General features: G+C 56.7%; 3 protein-coding genes across 10 annotated transcripts in view; 2 read left to right on the forward strand and 1 right to left on the reverse strand.

The window, feature by feature from the left end:
- Positions 1-863: 863 nt before the first annotated feature.
- Positions 864-9442, forward strand: FAM89A (family with sequence similarity 89 member A). Its single transcript, XM_036436352.2, has 2 exons — positions 864-1151; positions 8440-9442. Exons 1-2 carry the CDS (start codon positions 879-881, stop codon positions 8686-8688), a joined length of 522 nt encoding a protein of 173 aa, XP_036292245.1. The 5' UTR covers positions 864-878; the 3' UTR covers positions 8689-9442.
- Positions 9443-12315: 2873 nt separating this feature from the next.
- On the reverse strand, positions 12316-17350 carry ARV1 (ARV1 homolog, fatty acid homeostasis modulator). Of its 3 annotated transcripts, none has more exons than XM_036436350.2 (7): positions 17090-17350; positions 16902-17059; positions 15615-15734; positions 14109-14262; positions 13714-13938; positions 13011-13157; positions 12316-12356 (listed from the first exon to the last, which is right to left on the reverse strand). In XM_036436350.2, exons 1-6 carry the CDS (start codon positions 17121-17123, stop codon positions 13015-13017), a joined length of 834 nt encoding a protein of 277 aa, XP_036292243.1. In that variant the 5' UTR covers positions 17124-17350; the 3' UTR covers positions 12316-12356; positions 13011-13014. The 3 variants fall into 3 exon arrangements, with proteins under 3 accessions (XP_036292243.1, XP_036292242.1, XP_036292241.1); XM_036436349.2 differs by having other exon boundaries at positions 16902-17054; positions 17085-17350; XM_036436348.2 differs by having other exon boundaries at positions 16902-17350.
- The window catches only part of TTC13 (tetratricopeptide repeat domain 13), a 29862-nt gene continuing 28566 nt past the window's right edge, over positions 17350-18645 (forward strand). For all 6 annotated transcript variants that reach the window (XM_036436337.2, XM_036436338.2, XM_036436339.2 and 3 more), the window contains exon 1: positions 17350-17680. In XM_036436337.2, the coding sequence (XP_036292230.1) occupies positions 17404-17680 (277 nt within the window). In that variant the 5' untranslated portion in view covers positions 17350-17403. The remainder of the gene's footprint in view (positions 17681-18645) is intronic.

Below are 18645 nucleotides of genomic sequence, written 5' to 3' on the forward strand. Positions count from 1 at the left end.
ACCAGCGTGGCTCAGTGGTGGAGCGTCGACCTAGGAACCAGGAGGTCAGGGTTCAATTCCCCGTCATGACACATGCCCACTTGCATGCTCGGTCCCCAGTGTGGGGCATGTAGGAGGCAGCCGATCAGTGATTCTCTCTCATCATTGATGTTTCTCTCCCTCTCTCTCTCCCTCTCTCTCTCCCTCCCCCTCTCCCTTCCTCTCTGAAATCAATAAAAAAAATTTTTTTTAAAAAAACAACAAGGGCCGAAACTGGTTTGGCTCAGTGGATAGAGCGTCTGTCTGCGGACTGGGGGATCCCAGGTTCGATTCCACTCAAGGGCATGGACCTTGGTTGCCAGCACATCCCTGTTGGGGGGTGTGCAAGAGGCAGCTGATCGATGGTCCTTTCTCATCGATGTTTCTAACTCCTTCTCCCTCTCCCTTCTTCTCTGTAAAAAAAATCAATAAAATATATTTTTTTAAAAAGAAGAAGCGAGCGGGGGGCGGATCCGGGACAAAAGTGGGCGGTGCTGGAAGCCAGCGGGGGCGGGGCTGTAAGTCCTCGGGGGCGGGGCTGTAAGTCGGAAGGGGCGGGACTGGAAGTCGGCGGGGGCGGGACTGCAAGTTAGAGGGGGCGGGGTTGGCTCCAGGGCGCGCGGGATTGGACGAGACGGGGGGGGGCGGGGCGCGCGGGAAAAGTGGGCGGGGCTGTAAGTCGGAAGGGGCGGGGCTGGAGGTCTGCGGAGGCGGGGCGGGGGAGGCTACAGGGCCCGCGGGACGGGGCGGGGCGGGAAGTGGGCGGGGCGCCGCCGGGAACCGGGGGGCGGGGGCGGGGTTGGCGGCCGGGGACCCGGGGCTCGGGCCGGGGCGCTGGCGGGGTGCGTGGCCGGCGCGCGATGAGCGGGGCCGGCGCGGCGCGGGAGGCGGCGGGCGCGGCGCGGGGGCCGCGCGTGGACGGGCTGCCGCCGCCGCCGCGGGGCCTGAGCGGGCTGCTGCGCTCGGCGGCGGGCGGCGCGGGCGGCTGGCGGCGCCTGGAGCGGCTGTACGCGCAGAAGTCGCGCATCCAGGACGAGCTGAGCCGCGGCGGGGGCGGCGGGGCCCGGAGCGCGGCGCGGCCCCCCAAGCCCCCCAACCTGGACGCCGCGCTCGCCCTGCTGCGCAAGGAGATGGTGAGAACGGGGGGCCCCGCGGGCGGAGGCGGGGGGATGGCGAGATCGGGGGGCCCCCGCGCTCCGCTCCGGAAGTCCCCGCGCCCCCACCCCGCCCCCTTTCTGGATTGGGGGCCCCGGGAGCCGGCCCGGGAAGACGGGCGCTGCCCTCTCCACTAATCCCCCTTTTCTCCCTTCTTTTTCTTGTTTGAATAAGTTTTTATTGGCATTTTAGAGAGGAAGGGAGAGAAGCAGGAACATCGACGGGAGTGCTGCCTCCTGCGAGCCCCCGCCCCCCCCCCCCGCCCCGGGGCATGTGCCCCGACGGCCCGGGCATCGAACCGACGGCCTCTTGGTTCCCGGGTCGACGCTCCGCCCCAGAGCGCACCGGCCGGGCTCCACGACCCCCTTGGCTCGCCCTCTGTGTGCTCACCATTTGTCCCATCGCCTGGGGTGTGTGTGTGGGTCCCCACTCTCCAGGGTCCGCCTTCAGAGACCCTCCCCCCCCACACCAGTCCCGCCGGTTCGGAACCTCCCGGCGACTTCCCGGGTGGGGATCCGTGCCCCGCGCGTCCCGGGCCCGGGTTGGGGAGGGGGTGGGGGGCGCAGAGCTGGGTGCCCTGGCGTTCTCCTGCCCCCAGGAGGGCAGCTTTGTCCGGCGAGTGTGGACGGCGGATGGGAGCTGCCCCGGCCCCCTCCCCGCTCCCCGGGGGCGCGTGCGGGGTCCGGTTACCGCTTGGCGGGGCGGGCGCCCCCATCCTGTCTGTCTACGCGCCCGGCCCGCCCCGGCAGCTGCGCCCTCGGGTCTGGGGGTTGTGTCTGGGCTCCAGACAATGGGGCTCAGTCTTGCTCAGCTCTGGGGTGTCTGCGGAGCAGGACGCGGGTTAGGGGACGCGGAAAGCGGGGCCAGGGCAGGGATTTAGGGTGTCAGCCAGGCCAGGCGAGGCCAGGACGGAAACCTGCCTCCTTTCCAGCCCTCTTGTGGGCCCGGGTCACCTTCCCCACCGCTGGCATTGCTTTTAGAATCTGCAGGCCCAGGTGGGTACTTCATGTAGGAAATCAAATACACACCAAGTGGCCAGATGATGGTGAACTCTGGATGCATCCTATAGAATAAAAGGTTAATAGGCAAATTGTCCCCTCGACCAGGAGTTCCACCAGCAGACAGGCCAGCCAACCGCCCATGTCCACTCCCCCTGGCCAGGCTGGCTGGACCCCACCCATGCACGCATTCGTGCATTGGGCCTTATAAATATAATATCAGCAGTCTTCGTATATACACATATATATCCAAACTGAGTGGCCAGATTATTATGCGTTGAGAGAGCATCATCATCGGTGTATATACACGAAGACTGCTGCTCTCTCACCCAAGAATACATCTTCCAAATCACTGACCACAGGAATCCTTTATTCATCTAGAGATTGGTGACCGACACCCAGTGGGTGCGTTCTTTCCTTAAAGGCTCCCGTCAGTTCTGAGAACGGAGACCTCATTAAACATAGTAGACGGGCAAGCAGCCTGCACTCGTTCCCATCCATTAGGTTCTGCCCTCTCCCCCTTCGTCCAGGCCTGGACCGGGATTTCCAAGCCCCTCTGAGAAGGTTCTCGAAGCTGCTTACTTCCAATGACTCTTAATCCCCAGCGGATTCTGTGGACGGAACTGGGTTCGGATTAGAGAACAGGACTCGGCCTGCTGTGTCAGAGGGAGGGTGCCTGTGGGGGTGAAATAGGAAGGGCCCCCCTCCCTACCCCCCTCTGCCTGCTCGCAGGCAGGAAGCCCTGGGGGCCGCTCCTCTGCGGCTGCTGCCTGCTTTGTAAACAGGCTCTGAAAGTCCTATTGTGGCCGCTGGCCCAGCGAGCCCTGCTGGGAAGTCATTTTCCAGGTTCCTGGGGGGGGTTGTGGGGTGCCGGGTGCAGGGAGGGGGGGGGGAAGGGGGACGGGGATCAAGTTTAGCCTAACCTTGCCATGGTGCCTCGGGCGGGCCAGGGCCCTAAGTTTCTTTAGGGCACAAGGAAAATAAACAGCACTGGAGGTCTGTCTGTCGGGCCCTCTGATATTTGGCTGAGATAAAGAAAAGGGAGGAGGGGCTACGGGCCTTTAGAGAAGCCGCCAGGTCTTTGAAAGTCCGCGATGTTTTGGCTTGTTAAGAGATTTGCTAACTTTGGGACGAGGCTGCGGAGTCTCGAACGGGATTATTTGCGGAACACGCAGTGTGCTGGTCTGTTCCGTCTGAAGGCCCGAGGTCCCCTCTGTGTCTGGGGATGCAGGCAGAATGTGATGGAACCTCCTTTTTTTTTAATTTTTAAAATTTATTTAGCTCTGGCCCGTCTAGCTCAGTGGGTAGCGTGCCGGCCCTCAGAGGGAAGGGTCCCAGATTGGAATCGGACCAAGGGCAGGTACTGAGGTGGCAGGCTCCATCCCTGGGCCCTGGTTGGGGTGGGGGTGGGGGGACGCGTGTGCAGGAAGCAACCCGTGGATGTTTCTCTCTCACATCGACGTTTCTCCCTCTGTCTCTCCCCCGCTCCCTTCCACGCTCTCTAAACATCCTTGGAAAAAGCCCTGTGCCTTACAGAACGAGGGCTGGGCCCCCGGAGGCGGCAGGATCTTCACCGGGAGAGGCCAGGGCTGCAGGCAGGAAGGGAGTGTCCCCTCCCGGGAACAGCCTGGGGAGGCACGTGAGCCCCAGAGGCGCTGGGACGGAGGCCAGGCTTGGCCCGGCCCCAGAGGGCCGGGGAGGGGTTGACGCAGGAGACCGCACCGGCCTGGGGTTCGAGGGCAGGTGTAGGAGATGCCACAGGTGTGCACGGAGGAGGGGAGAGCCTCCAGCCGGGTGGGGGGCCCGTGAACGGGGGGCCAGACCCTGGCGGGAGATCCTTCTCTTCAGCAGGATCAGCAGGAATGGCCGATTCGATATTCAGAGTCCGGGGGAAGGGGGGAGGGGAGGGGAGGGATGAAAAGGAATCAGAGGTGACCTCGGCTGGCTTTTTATGGAAAGTGCCGTGAGGCAGAGCAACAATTCAAAAGGGCCCACAGTCCCAGCACCTGGAGAGAACCCTGCCAGTATTTTGGGCTCAACCCCTGAGCCGGCGCTCTATCCACTGAGCCACACCGGCCAGGGACCGACTGTAGATTTTAGAGGCCAGGTGGGTAAGGAGGCCCTCCCAACTCCACGGAGACTCAGGCCCCGGTGTGAAAGCGGAATCACTCCGGGGCCCGGGCAGAAAGCCTGCCTGTAGACCACGGCTTCTGCACAGGAAGCCAGCCAGGGCCCGGCCCCGTGAGATGCTCCCCGTCTCGCCCCACTTCCTCCTCCGAGCCCCGGCCTCCTGGCCACCCCCTTCTTTGTTCCAGATGTTTCCAGGGGATAAGCAGCCAGGCTCGTCCGGTGGCTCCGTCTCTCCTGATGCTCGTTCCTTCACGGACGGTGAACACAGGGGTTTATTCTCGCCCCCAAGAACCTGGGAGAATGACAGCCCGTGGTCTTCCTGTTAAGATGGGCGGCCTTTTCCGTTTTTTTAAGGATATATTTTTATTGCCCTAGCCGGTTTGGCTCAGTGGATAGAACATCAGCCTTAGGAGTGAAGGGTCCCAGGTTCGATTCCAGCCAAGGGCACATGCCTGGGGTTGCAGGCTCGATCCCCAGTAGGGGGCATGCAGGAGGCAGCCGATCCATGATTCTCTCTCATCACTGATGTTTCTCTCTCTCTCTCTCTCTCTCTCTCTCTCTGCCTCTCCCTTCCTCTCTAAAATCAATAACAAATATATTTTTAAAAAGATAGATTTTTTTTTTATTGATTTCAGAGAGGAAGGAAGAGGGAGAGAGTCAGGGACGTCAATGATCAGCTGCCTCCCGCAACCCCTACTTCTGGCATGCGCCCCGACTGGGATTCGAACCCGGGACCCTTCTGTCCGTAGGCCGACGCTCTATCCACTGCCACAGAGCCAAACCAGCGAGGGCGTCTCTTAAAGTTTTTATTTATGAGAACTTTCTGTTCGCTCCCTGACGGGCCCTCAGCGCCGGGCGCTGGCCTAGTTTTGCAGACACGAGCATCCTGTCTTCACGGATCGGCGAGGGAGGGAGGGCTGTCCCTGACCGGTCAGGTGGAGAAGGGAGGTCTCTGTTTTGTCCTCTGACCAGGGTGGCTCCAGGGGAGGGATGGCTCCAGCCCGGAGGCCCGGCTGCGGAAGGTTACAGTAATGCGTGTGGAGGCTGGAGACCGTGACAAGAGGGTGTTTTTATTAGGTTGTTGACTGTACTCAGAATCGGAGGCAGAACAGCCACCGCTCCACAGTGTTAAAGAGAGATGACAGGCTATTTAACATCCCTTATAAAAAATAAAAAAAAATACCGCAGGTTTGCAAATGAAAACAGTGAGCTGCCATGTAACGGACCAGCAAAGATTTAAAAGAATGATCATGCCTGGCTGGTGTTGCTCAGTGGTTGAGCGTTGACCTAGGAGCCAGGAGGTCACGGTTCGATTTCCGGTCAGGGCACAGGCCCGGGTTGCGGGCTCCACCCCCAGTGCGGGGCGTGCAGGAGGCAGCCGATCCATGATTCTCTCTCACCATGGATGTTTCTCTCCTTCCCTCTCTGAAGTCAATAAAATATATATATATATGATATATATTTAAAATAGTTCTTTGCTGCCCTAGCGGGGTTGGTTCAGTGGATAGAACGTTGGTCCATGGATGGAAGGGTCCCGGGTTCGATTCTGATCAAGGACAAGACTCTGTTGCAGGCTCCTCCCCGGCCTTGGTCCGGGCGCATGGGGGAGGCAACCCATCGATGTCTCTCTCACGTGGGTGTGTCTCTGTCTCTTCCCCTCCCTTCTGGTCTCTAAAAATCGGGGGTGGGGTGGGGGAGGGATATTCTCGGTGAGGATTAACCAAACAAACAAACACACAAGAAAAAAAGAAGAGTTATTTTCGGAATCCAGCTGTGAATGAGATCAGCCGTCCTCCGGGGACGCGTGGGGACCACAGGCTTCCTGTGCTGGTCGATTGGGGGGGACAGTGGTGGAAGCGAGTGGGCACCCGCACCCCTACTTTTTCCTGAAAGGATGAGGGATTTTTTTCTCGTGCGGGGTGTTATCGGTCCTGATGTCAGAGAGGAAGGGAGAAGGAGAGAGAGAGAAACATCCATGATGAGAGAGGATCATGGATCGGCCGCCTCCTGCACGCCCCACACTGGGGATGGAGCCCACAACCCGGGCCTGCGCCCTGACCGGGAACCGAACCGTGACCTCCTGGTTCATGGGTCGAGACGCTCAACCACCGAGCCACGCCGGCCGGGCAGGAAGGAGGCTTTAAGGGGACAGCCTGGGGGTGGGGGCTCAGCCTGACCCATGGCAGGAGGTGCAGATACGGGACCACAGGCCCCTCAGGGATGCCCAGCTTCCCTCTGGAAGATGCCCGGGCCAGGCGCAGGCGAGTCCTGGCTGGGAGGCCAGGTTTGTCCCTGCAGCTCCTCACCCCGTGCCCTACCCTTTGGGAGGGTTTCTGGGAGATGGAAGGCAGTTTGGTGCCCGGAGAGGCAGGGACTGGGCTGTGTGTGGGCGCGGAGTGCACGTCTGTGTGTGTGTCTGTGCTCGAGGCCCTGCCCAGTCCGTCTGAACGCTTGGCATCTGCCGGGTTGGGCGGGAGATGTGAGCCAGGCCAGCCGCACTCCCGGGCGGGTCAGCCTGTTTCTAGGCCAGCAGAGGCTCCGCCGGGGCGGGCGGGCGGGCAGCCTGTGAGTCAGCGGCGGCTGCAGGCAGCGGGCCGGGTCTCCTCCCGGGACACCTTGGCAATGGCATCTCCAGGGAAAAGCCTGGGGTGTCAGAGCGCCCAGGCCTGGGAGGGTGCCGGTCAGCGCGGGTCCGATGGCATACCCCCCCCCCCTTTCTGTCCTGTCCGCCATTCATTCCCGGCCGGATCCCCCAGCTGACCGATGGCAACTGAGTGGCTTAGGAATGTGATCTTCCAGACGAACATTTTCTGTGACTTTTCAAATATATATATATATATAATTGATTTTTTACTGAGAGGGATAGAGAGTTAGAAACATCCATGAAGAGAAACATCCATCAGCTGCCTCCGGCACACCCCACACCGGGAATGTGCCCGCAACCAAGGCACATGCCCTTGACCGGAATCAAACCTGGGACCCTCCAGTCCGCAGGCAGACACTCTATCCACTGAGCCAAATCAGTTAAGGCTATATACTTTTTTATTGATTTAAAAAAAAATGTTATTTTTATTTTTAGGGAGTGGGAGGGGATGAGAGAGACATCAGTGCTTCCCAAATGCATCCCACCGGTGGGTCAAACGTCAAACCCAAAACCTGGGTATGTGCCCCGATTGGGAATCGAACCAGCCACCTTTTTGGTGGTGTATGTGACTGATGCTCTGACACCTCCTGCGACTTTCTGAGCAAATACTGGTGTGACTCCCGGAGGGTGTGACTTAACGTTATCTAAGTTTATGCTCCTTGTCATAAATCCTGGGAAAGACGGGCTGAGTCAGGGTCTCGTGGTTGGGTGGTTGTGTTCACACCCGGACGTGGGAGACGGAGCACTGAGAGAGTCCCGAGGGGAGGGTGGGCGGCAACAGACCCAGCGCCCTTGCAAACACCTGGGAGGACCTGAGGGTATTCACTGGGGAGGACTGACGCTCTTTCTCCAGGGGGGAGCCGGGTAGAGTGAACATCGCCTTCAAACATTTCAAAGGTGCTTGAGAAAGAGGAAGTAGGTTTGCATGTGCAATGGTTACTCTGGCGTGGCTGAGGGGTTGAGCATTGACCTAGGAACCAGGAGACCACGGTCAGGGCACAGGCCCGGGTTGTGGGCTTGATCCCCAGTGAGGGGCATGCAGGAGGCAGCCGATCCAGGATTCTCTCTCATTGCTGATGGCTCTCTCTCTTTCTCTCTCTCTCTCTCTCCTCCCTTCCTCTCTCTGCTGCCCCAGGGTAGACAGTGACTGTCCCAGGGGCCCCTCTGACTCTGATCACAGCGAGAGGCCGGGACACACCTGTACCTGTCTCCACGCCCCTGGAGGAACCAGCGGGGCCTCCCGCCTGTGCAATGCAGGGCGTGCCGGTGAATTCCGGGACCCACCCTGCCTGGTGGAGCCAAGCCTGAGGTGTGGGCATCCATCACGCCTCGGTTCCGGCGGCTCAACCCTGCCGTGCCGGCGCCGCCCTGAGCCGTCGGTGCGGGAGGCGTGTGCCGGCGGAGCAGGCCCAGGCGGGCGCCGTGGCTCCCCGGACCGGAGCCTGCAGAACTGACGTCTCCTCCCCCCCCTCCCCTCCCGCCCTGTCTCCCCAGGTCGGCCTCCGGCAGCTGGACATGTCGCTGCTCTGCCAGCTGTACAGCCTCTACGAGTCCATCCAGGAGTACAAGGGCGCGTGCCAGGCGGCCGCCAGCCCCGACGGCGCCTACGCCCTGGAGAACGGCTTCTTTGAGGAGGAGGAGGAGGAGGAGGAGGAGTTCTTCCAGGAGCCCGGCCTGCCCAGGGACTCCAGGGACCCAGTGGGTCCCCTCTCCGGCAGCGACTGGATTCTGGAGTCCATCTAGGGGGTCTCCAGAGGGTCCCGCCCCCGCCCGGGCCCAGGGCCAGCATGTTGCTTCTCTGGCAAGCGGGCACCTCTGCGTCTGCGCTGGGCGGTCCGGTCTCCAGGCGCCTGGGACCAGGGCCAGCTCCGTGGGCAGGGACCCCGGTGGCCGTCGGTGGCGGTGGCGGGGGCGGGGTTCCTGTTTGGCGAAGAGGAGGTGCCGGGCGGCACCCTGGACGCCTGGGGATGGGACGGAGGGCCCCGGCGAAGATGCTCACGGCGTCACAGGGTTTCCTGCGAGAGGACTCCGGGCTGGGGAGGCCCCGACAGCTGGCGGATGGTCCACACCCCCTGTCGAGGGGGTTCGAGATGTACCAGAGCAGCCTCTTCTGCTGTTTCCAGAGCTTTCTCTCTCTGTCGGCTGCGTCAACGTCGGGGTGACCTGGCGACAGGTGACAGCTCGTTCCGGACACAGCAAGCGTTGCGGGTCGGGTCACACCGGCCGCTGCATTCTCCCGTGGAAACACGTCTCGCTCGGTCGGCTGGCGGAGGGAGGAGGACGACGGGAGGGCCTGCCGAGGGGGGAACAGGGCGAAACGGGGGGCAGACGTTCCTGTCTGCAAAGATTCTGGATGTTTTACCCGGGGTGTGAGAGAGCACAGCCCCTCTGCACTCAGAAACAGAGATCACCGCGAGCCTTAATCTATTTATTCGGAGCCTCTATGAACTCGTCACACACGTTGTAGGTGGAAGGGAGGAGGATAAAGTACGTTGAACTCTGCCTGTGGTGGTGTCTTTCTTTGGGCCTAAAAAAATTAGAATCCGCTTCCGGAGCTGGAAGGCGCTGAATCGAATCGGACACGGGGAGGAAGTGGCAGTCTGTGTTCTTGTCTCTGTTCCCCTGCCGGCTGCTTCCTGGACGTGTGTCCCCAGTGGGTGGTTTGCAGGGAGGTCTCAGGGCTGCTGGGCCTTTTTTTTTTTTTTTTTTTTTTAACGGTTAATCCTCTCCCGAAGATATTTTTCCACTGATTTTTAGAGAGAGTGGAAGAGAGAGAGCAAGACAGAAACACATCGATGGGTTGCCTCCTGCACATGCCCTGACCAGAGGAACGTGCCCTTGACTGGAATCGAACCCAGGACCTTTCAGGCCGCAGGCTGACGCTCTATGGCCTATTGGGATGGGGCCTTTAATACTCTAACCCCCTGCTCCTCTCCTTTTTTGGGGTGGAGATTGCTACTGGCACCTCTTTCGTGGCGCAGAGGGGAGGGGAGCCTCCTCGGGAGCGTGTGCTGGCGGCCTGTGTGTGCAGGGCCCGGCGTCGGGAACTGGGCGAGGTGCTGGGAGGAAGCACGTTCCTGCTCATTTCCTGCGTTGAAAGGAGCAGCTATGAGGGGGGGAGAAGGGGTGGCTTTCAGCATGTGACATGTTGTCCAGTGGGGACAAGAAATCGAAAGTGAGAAGACCAGCCCTAGTCTGTCTGGCTCAGTGGGTAGAGCATCGGCCTGTAGACCGATGGGTCACGGGTTCGATTCCAGTCAAGAGCATGTACCTCGGTGGCAGGCTCCCTCCCTGGCCCTGGTCGTTGCACGTGCAGGAGGCAAGCCATTTGTGTTTGTCTCCCCCCTCCCTTCCCCTCTCTCTGAAAAATCAGTGGGAAAATGTCTCTGGGTGAGGATTAACAGAAAAGAAAAAAGGAAGTGAGAAGGCCACACCATCTCTGGCCCGCCTGGACCTATTGAATTGGGCCTGTCTTTTTAAAATTTATTTTTATTGGTTTCAGAGAGGAAGGGAGAGGGAGAGAGGGAAGCATCGATGACGAGTAAAGACAGGCTGCCTCCTGCCCGCCCCACACTGGGGGTGGAGCCCACAGCCTGGACATGTGCCCTGACCGGGAATCGAACCGTGACCTCCTGGTTCATAGGTCGAAGCTCAATCACTGAGCCACGCCAGCTGGGCCCCTATTTATTTAATTCCTCTTTTTATTATTCTGTTTCACGAACAGTAAGTTACCCCTTTCTTAACAAGGGGAAATAGACCCAGAAACCCCCACTGAACTGGGTGCACAGACAACGTGGTCCCAGGGGTTGGTCCCCTCATAGACCAGGCTTAGAGGCCAAGGTCTTAGTCCCAATGTTGCCACCATATAACCATCCCTAAGTACATCCCTTAACCATCCTAAGCTTTAGTTTCTTCATTAAAGACTATGATTTACAAACGACGTTTTAGCTCAGTGGTTGAATGTCAACCTCTGAACATAGTTCAATTCCCAGTCTGGGTTGCAGGCTGGATCCCCAGTGTGGGGCGTGCAGGAGGCAGCCGATCCATGATTCTCTCTCATCACTGATGCTTCTATTTCTCCCTTTCCCTTCCTCTCTGAAATCAATAAAAATGTATTTTAAAAATAAGTAAAAAATATTTTTTAAGTGTTTTCGCCTTTTATTCTGTCTTGTAAATATCTAAAAACATTCTTTCTTTGGCTCATATAGACAGCACGATGTTTTCTTCCAAATTTAGCTCAGAGGGCTTCAGACCGGGATAGAAAACCTTGGAACAAAAGACCCCTTGTCCATGTTTCATGTGCCTCATTCGTGTCAACATAGTGCTCTCACTGAGCGCTTCTGGCTCATGGCTATGTTGGAAACTCAGCGGCCACCAGGGGGTGCTGTCAGTGTAGCCACCGTCTGCCCCAAGACAGAAGGCTGAATGCCCATGCTTTTCAGCATATGGGATATCTAAAAGGGATTTAGCTTGGCTGGTGTGGCTCAGTGCCCACCCATGAACCAGGACGTCATGGTTCAATTCCTGGTCAGGGCACTTGGGTTGCAGGCTTGATCCCCGGTGTGGGGCGTGCAGGAGGCAGATGATCAGTGATTCTCTCATCATTAATGTTTCTCTCTCACACTCTCCTTTCCTCTCTGAAATCAATAAAAACCTACTTTAAAAAAATAGAGGGTTTTAACTTTTATACCTTCGAGTGGTTTTCCATATAAATGCCTTGTTGGTTGTTAGTAGGCCACATCCCAAGGAGTGAAAGAACAAATGAGTGAAACAGGAGGAGAGAAAAGGGGCGAGGTAATATTGATTTAAGAACAGCTTCATTGAGGTATAATCCACTCCTGTAAAGTGTACCACTCAGCTGTTTTTAGTTATTTATTTCTGGATCTGTTCATTTGCAAGATAACTTACAGGGAAAGATACTGAATTGAGGATCGACAAAAGCTTATTTTTTTCTACTTTATTAAAAGTCATAAGAATACAAAATATTGTTTTAAATGTGTTGTTTAAGTCAGTAGCAAACATTTAAATGAGAAGGTACAAGAGAGCGACAGGAGACAGATTTGGATGAATCTGAGTGCATGCTCCTCTCTTCATTTAGATGCTTACCTGCAGTGCCTACAAGGTGTCCCTCTTTGCTGGTGCCCCCTTCCTGCAGCAATGCCGTGTGTGTGTGTGAGGTTCCGGTGTTCTGGTGTGTCTGTGCCTGTGCCTGTGGTTTTGTGGTCTCCTGTCGTTGGGGTGAGGGCTGAGGGGGTTAGGGTTGGGGTTTTGAAGGTCATGACCATGGCTTTCTTTCCAGTCTATCTAAGTCTTGGCTTCCTTTTGCTCCACAGGAATGAGGAGTTTGGTTGTATTTATGTCTTCTCTTTCTCAGATGGAGCTGGCCATGCCACAGAGAGTAAAGAATAAAACTGTGGGTGATAAAACAAGTATTTGGAACCGCACGTTCTGCTGAAATCCTAACAGTAAACACTGGTTAGGGCAGGCCGTGTCCTATGGGAGGCAGAGTAACCCGGGCCTGGACTCTGGGCACTGAACTTGACCCAGTTTGTGGGGGGTCAGGCACACACACAGGAACTGTAATTTCAGGCATCCACAGGTGCCAATGTAATGGCGGGTAAAGGTCTTCAAAGCACTGTCAAAGACAGGTGACCTTATTTTCCTAAACAGAAGTCATAGTGGGGCATCGTGTCTGCCATGGGGGCAGCCTCAGAAGATCTGGGAAAGGCACTGGGTCCTGGGCCCTGGGGGTGCGAGGGAGGGAACAGATGGTCGGAAAGGGTGAGGCAAGGTGTTGCAGGGACCGACTTCTGAGTCTGAGATCCTTGCAGGAGTGAATGGGAGCGCGGAGCCAGGGAAATGGTGAGGACGGTTTCGGATGTCCCTGAAGATGATGCAGTGAAGGGCCCTGTGAGGCAATCAGGTGTGTGTGTGTGTGTGTGTGTGTGTGTGTGTGTGAGTGAGTGTGTGTGTGTGTGTCCCCTGTAAGAGCCTCCTTATTCACAGTGACACCTGTCTGCCTGGGGAGGGACCCCTGTGGGCGCAGGCACCAGGCGCCGCTGTACCTCCTCAGAAGTCCTGTGACTTGTAGTCGGCGCAGTCGCTGCCGACATCCCACTCCATCGTCTGGAAGAGGTGGACCATGGCGCTCTCCGTCAGCAGGCCGCACACGATGGCCAGGAAGGACAGCTTGCGGCGGGTGTTGAGCGTCACTGCGGAAGCAAAGGCGCACGGGTAAGGTCTTCAGAGCGGAACGGCAGGGCGCTGTCATGATGACGTGACAGGTGAAAACGTTTTGAAAACTATTGTACATGTACCATGTGGTGAAACTGAACAGATACCGAATACGTGCTATGCAGACCGCACTATACAAATGGTAGGCACTGTCGTTATTCTGTAAAGATTTCCAGCGTTTAACAGGTCATATGAAAACTGTGATCTAGAAATAAAAGGCTATAGCTTTTTAAAAACGTATATATATATATATATATATATATATATATATATATATATTTACTGATCTCAGAGAGGAAGGAAGAGGGAGAGGGAGATAGAAACATCAATGATGAGAATCACTGATTGGCGGCCGCCTGCACACAACCCCTCCTGGGAATGGAGCCTGCAACCTGGGCAGGTGTCCTGCCAGGGAGTCGAACCATGACCTCCTGGGTCATAGGTCAAAGCTCAACCACTGAGCCACACTGGCTGGGCAAAGCCTAGAGGCTTTGTTCCGTGGAAAGCTGAGAAGACGGAGTCGAAGGGACGTACCTCTGATCGCCTGGAAGTTTGAGGTAAGGACAAACAGTCTGATGAGCCGCAGGCACAGCGGCGTGTACTCATGCTCCCAAATGACAGCGGGGATCAGCAGGAGCTTCCCGTAGCTGGACAGCAGCAGCGCCTTCAGCAGCAGCAGGAAGTTGGGGTTCTTCTTCGTTGCGATGGACCGTTCTATCCACAGGAAGGTAAAGATGCCCACAAAAAAGGCAGCTTGTTCTGAAAGAGGAAACGGGAAAGAAAAATCTTACGAATGTCCCAATCCACACAAACCCCAACCCCAAAATACAACGTATTACCAAGAACGATGGTTTTCTCTCTCCCTCTCCCTTCCTGACATCAGTTTAGAAAAAGAGAAAAGCAGGCAAGCAAGCGTGGCCTGCGCCTACCGAGAGACGCGATGGCGAACATTCGGTAGAAATCCCACTCCTTGGCGTATCTGATGAAGTCGTCGGGGTCCGAGTTCTGGCTGGAGTCCTGGAGCTGCCACCACCTCAGGTAGGCTTCACAGAGCAAGCAGAATATGCAGAGTTTTCCGTGCATCTGGCGGTCAAAGACACGGCACCGGCCAGTCAGGGGAAGCAGGGCTTAATTCCACTGGGTGCAGACACGGGGTGTATCTGTGGTTTTGAACATCATCGCCATTCCCAACTGCACATGGGAGTGCATAGCTCAGTGGTCGGCAAACCGCAGCTTGAGAGCCGCATGTGGCTCACGAGCTGCAGTCTGCCGACCACTGGCATAGCTGCATTCAATCTATAAACTGGTGGTTTTTAATTAGCAATGTCTTCAGCAGAATCACATGGGGAGACTTTTCAAAATAAATACCCATGTCTCGGCCCCAGTCCTGATTCGGTCTATGGAAGTATGCTCTGGAACAGCGGACGCCAATGTTTGGGACCTCAGGGAGAACCACCAGTGGGCCCTCGGATCACCAGTTGGCAAATGCTACTCTGGAACGTACTGCATACTTTGCCACAGCTCTGGAGGAAAGGAGGGGGATCTGAATGTGCAGCCCTAGTTAAGAATCACAGCTTTAGCCCTAACCGGTTTGGCTCAGTGGGTAGAACATCGATCAGCTGCCTCCTGCACACTCCCTACTGGGAATGTGCCTGCAGCCAAGGCACTGGGAATGTGCCTGCAGCCAAGGTACATGCCCTTGACCAGAATCAAACCTGGGACCCTTGAGTCCGCAGGCCAACGCTCTATCCACTGAACCAAACCGGTTCAGGGTTTCCAGCTTTAGCAAGTAAAAATACAAGCCACCCACTTCAATGTGAGTTCCAAATCAAACCCCGTCAGACACATACAAGGATAACCAATGAATGCATAAATAAGTGGAATAACAAATTGGTATTTCTCTCTCAAACCAATCTTTTAAAGAGTTCTCAACTCAATACACTAAATGTATATTTGAAAAATCCAACTTTATAAAGGGGGCTGCTGAAGTTCAATACTGTTACTTACCTCATGCATTCCCTCAAGAGCAGAGTATAAAATGGTACAAATGACATTTTAAAATATTTTTCTTTAATGTTTGCTTATTTCTTACAGGTGTAATTCTCTCCCTGTCTGGATATATTTAATTTTATTCTGTAAAAATAATTGATATCTGTTTCAAAGATAACCTACTGAAAGGCAACCCAGATAATGGCTTCTCAGTTTCCTACCGGTGACCACATTCTTCAATATTCACTAACCATGGTGTACTTAACGATTATTTCTAGAAACTTCCACACCTTGCCAAGGGGAAAAAAAAACAAAACCCACCCTCATCAAGATTTCTTTTTTAAGAAAAGGTCCTTTAATTCTGTTCACAATGATTCTTTTAAAATGCAAAAGCATCATCGAGTAAAATTAGGAAATTAAAAAAAAAAATAACTGTCACAACTTACGTTTATTTTAGTATTGAAAAGAATATGTCTGTAGGCCTGGGCTTTGCACAAAATAGCATTAATCAAAATTATCACAGGATCATACTCGATATATTTGTCCACAGCCTTCTGGCAGGATTTCTGAAATAATGCAAAAACAATATGAGAACATTAACCTTTTAAGCTCTCCTTTAAGAAGCTAAAAGGATGTTTGATTTAAAGACCGATTTTAGCAGGAAAGTATCCCAGAAAACTCTTCGTTTGTAGGAACCGTTATACATTTATCGGGTACTTCCCCTGATAAGCGGCTGCCTGTTCGCCCCCAACGTTGTGGTTCTTGAAACATGATTTGGAGAAAAGGGTTCAGAAAGGAACGCTGCACCCAGAGCTCCCGAGACCTACAACCCGTAAAGAATGTGGTGCCAGGCGTGGCTCAGTGGTTGAGGGTCAACCTGTGAACCAGGAGGTCAGGCTTCAGATTTCCAGTCAGGGCACATGCTCAGGGTGAGGGCTCCAGTCCCAGAGTGGGGTGTGCAGGAGGCAGCCAATCCATGATTCTCTCTCCCTCTCCCTTCCTCTCTGAAATCAATAAACACCTATTAAAAAAAAAAAAAGTAGCATTTCTGGTCTCTCAGTCTCATTCATACGAAGAGATCCTAAACATGGGTTATGGAGTGTACGAATGCTACGCCACTTGTCTGCCAAAGGGAGAATATCTAGAAATAAAACAGCTTTTAGTGCGAACCCAAATGTCAGCCTAATCTGATCTTTTTAATTTCTCTGCATCCATGTCCGCCCGAGGCCCGTTCGCCGGGTTAGGGCTCACCCACCGGCAAACAGGACCCCCCAAGAGAACAGCAGGGCGCGGTAGTGAGTCCCCGGTCACTACATGTATTCAAGGGAAGGCGTGACCGACCTCGGACAGGTTTTGCTGAGCATCCAACTGAAGACTGTCTTAGAAGATCCTGACACTCGATTCTTATCACCCTCAAAAAAGCTGGTACAGCCGAAACCGGTTTGGCTCAGTGGATAGAGCGTTGGCCTGCAGACTGAAAGGTCCCAGGTTCGATTCCGGTCAAGGGCATGTATCTGGGATGCGGGCACATCCCCAGCAGGAGGTGTGCAAGAGGCAGCTGATCGATGATTCTCTCTCATCGATGTTTCTAACTCTCTGTCCCTCTCTCTTCCTCTCTGTAAAAAAAAAATCAATAAAATATTTTTTAAAAAGCTGGTACAAATTGGCCCCCAAATCTCGCCACTCCATTTTCTCCCCTAAGGACCCCCCTTTCCCCCCATGGGACCACTCACGCAGATGGTTATCTTCAGCACCCCGTGGTTATAGTCTCGGTACAGCTCCTTGGCCTCCTGGTTGCACTCGATGCACCTGTACTGGCAGGAGGCCGAAGCGGCGGCGGCGGCGGCGGCGGCCGTAGGAGCGGCAGACGCCTCTTCGGGGTTCCCCTTGCCTCCTGTCACCCCCTCGGGGCTCCCCTTGCCGGGCCGCAGCCCACCCCGCCCACCGGTCCCCATCTCTTTGGCCGCTGGTAGCCCAGAACTTCCGATTCAGCGCCGCGGGAAGACGTCAGAAGCCAGAACGGAAGGTCTGCGTCGCGCGGTGCTTGCTGGGACGCGTAGTCCCTCCATCTGAAAGAGGGCCCTCGGAGCTGGCCCAGCGGGACTACAACGCCCAGCAGGCAATGCGGCTCGCCGCCCCGCCCCTTCCCGCCGCCCACCTGCCGGCGGCCGCGGGGTAAGCCTGGGAGGCCGGCAGCGCCCGGCGAGGGCCGCCGCACATGCGCCGTGAGGGAAGATGGCACCTGCCGGCTGCCGCTGCCGCTGCCGCTGCTGCTGCCGCCGGGGAGACGCTGCGGCCGCCGCCGCTCGGCGCGTGCTGGTGCCGCCGCTGCTGCTGCTGCTCGCGGTCCTGCCGTCCGGGAGGCCGGGCGCGCTGGCCACCGAGCACTACACGCCGCTGTCGCTGCTCAAGCAGGAGCTGCAGCACCGGCAGCAGGAGGCCCCGGCGGGCGGCGGCGGCTGCAGCCCGCAGTCCGGGGACTGGGGGGACCAGTTCTCGGCCGAGTGCGGCGGTGAGTGCGCGGCGGCGCCGGGGGGGTGCCGGGGCCGTGGGGGCTGCCGGCCGGCTCCACGCGGTGTCACGCCGGGGCCGCTTCCTGCCGCGCGCGCCCCGGGCCCCGGAGGCGGCCTGGGAGGGCGGTGAACGGAGCCGAGAGCGGACCCCAGGCTCCCGGGCCAGGGGCGGCCTCTCCCGAGTCCCAGCAGCTGCGGGAAGGGAGGGCGGTGGAGGAGCTGGCAGGCGGCCGGGGAAGCCCCCGGTTCCCGCCCCGGAACCCCCTGGGGTGCCGTGGGGACCAAGGGAGGGACAGACGGATGGGGACCCCGCGCCGGGCAGCAGGGATGCCTGGCCCATGGTGAGGCCTGGAAATCGGGGTGTCCCGACGACTCCCCAGGCGGCTGCGTGTAGGAAATAGCCTGTGCCATTCGATCCCCTGGAAAGAAGGAGGGGAACCGAACCGCCCGTCGTATCTGCTGTCGGCATCTCGCTTCCGGTTGCTGCTGGATGGACCTGGGACCTGTCAGGTGTGTCTCCCCGGAGGTGAAAAGGGCCCCGCGGGCCTCCAGCCGTCGTGGGACCGCTCATTCATTGCGCTGGGCGCCCTTGACCTCCCTGGAATGAATGGGCCGTGAGGGGTGCCGCAGAGGAGCGACTTAGAGAACCGGTTTTTGAAGTTCTGCAGCGGATGCTTTCACCCTTCAGCCGCCGCCCCCCTCCTCTCCCCCCCTTCCCTGGACTGAGTCGCCTTAAGGCTCACTTTTCAAAGGTCTGAGTCCACCTCCCTCTCTCGTAGGAAGTGGCGTGAGAGCCGTGTTCGTGGGCATTCTGTACCTGGAAGACAATAGTATTTTATTATCATTATTTTTTTTGGTTGAGATGAGATGTCAAGATTAGCACACACACTGATTTCCTTTTCGCACCGCCTGACTTCCTGGAGGAAGTCCCCGTTCCCCGAGGGCTAGGCCGCTTGCTTTATTA

This window comes from Pipistrellus kuhlii, unplaced genomic scaffold (genome assembly GCF_014108245.1).
Source record: "Pipistrellus kuhlii isolate mPipKuh1 unplaced genomic scaffold, mPipKuh1.p scaffold_m20_p_135, whole genome shotgun sequence".
In the NCBI taxonomy this organism is placed as follows: domain Eukaryota; kingdom Metazoa; phylum Chordata; class Mammalia; order Chiroptera; family Vespertilionidae; genus Pipistrellus; species Pipistrellus kuhlii.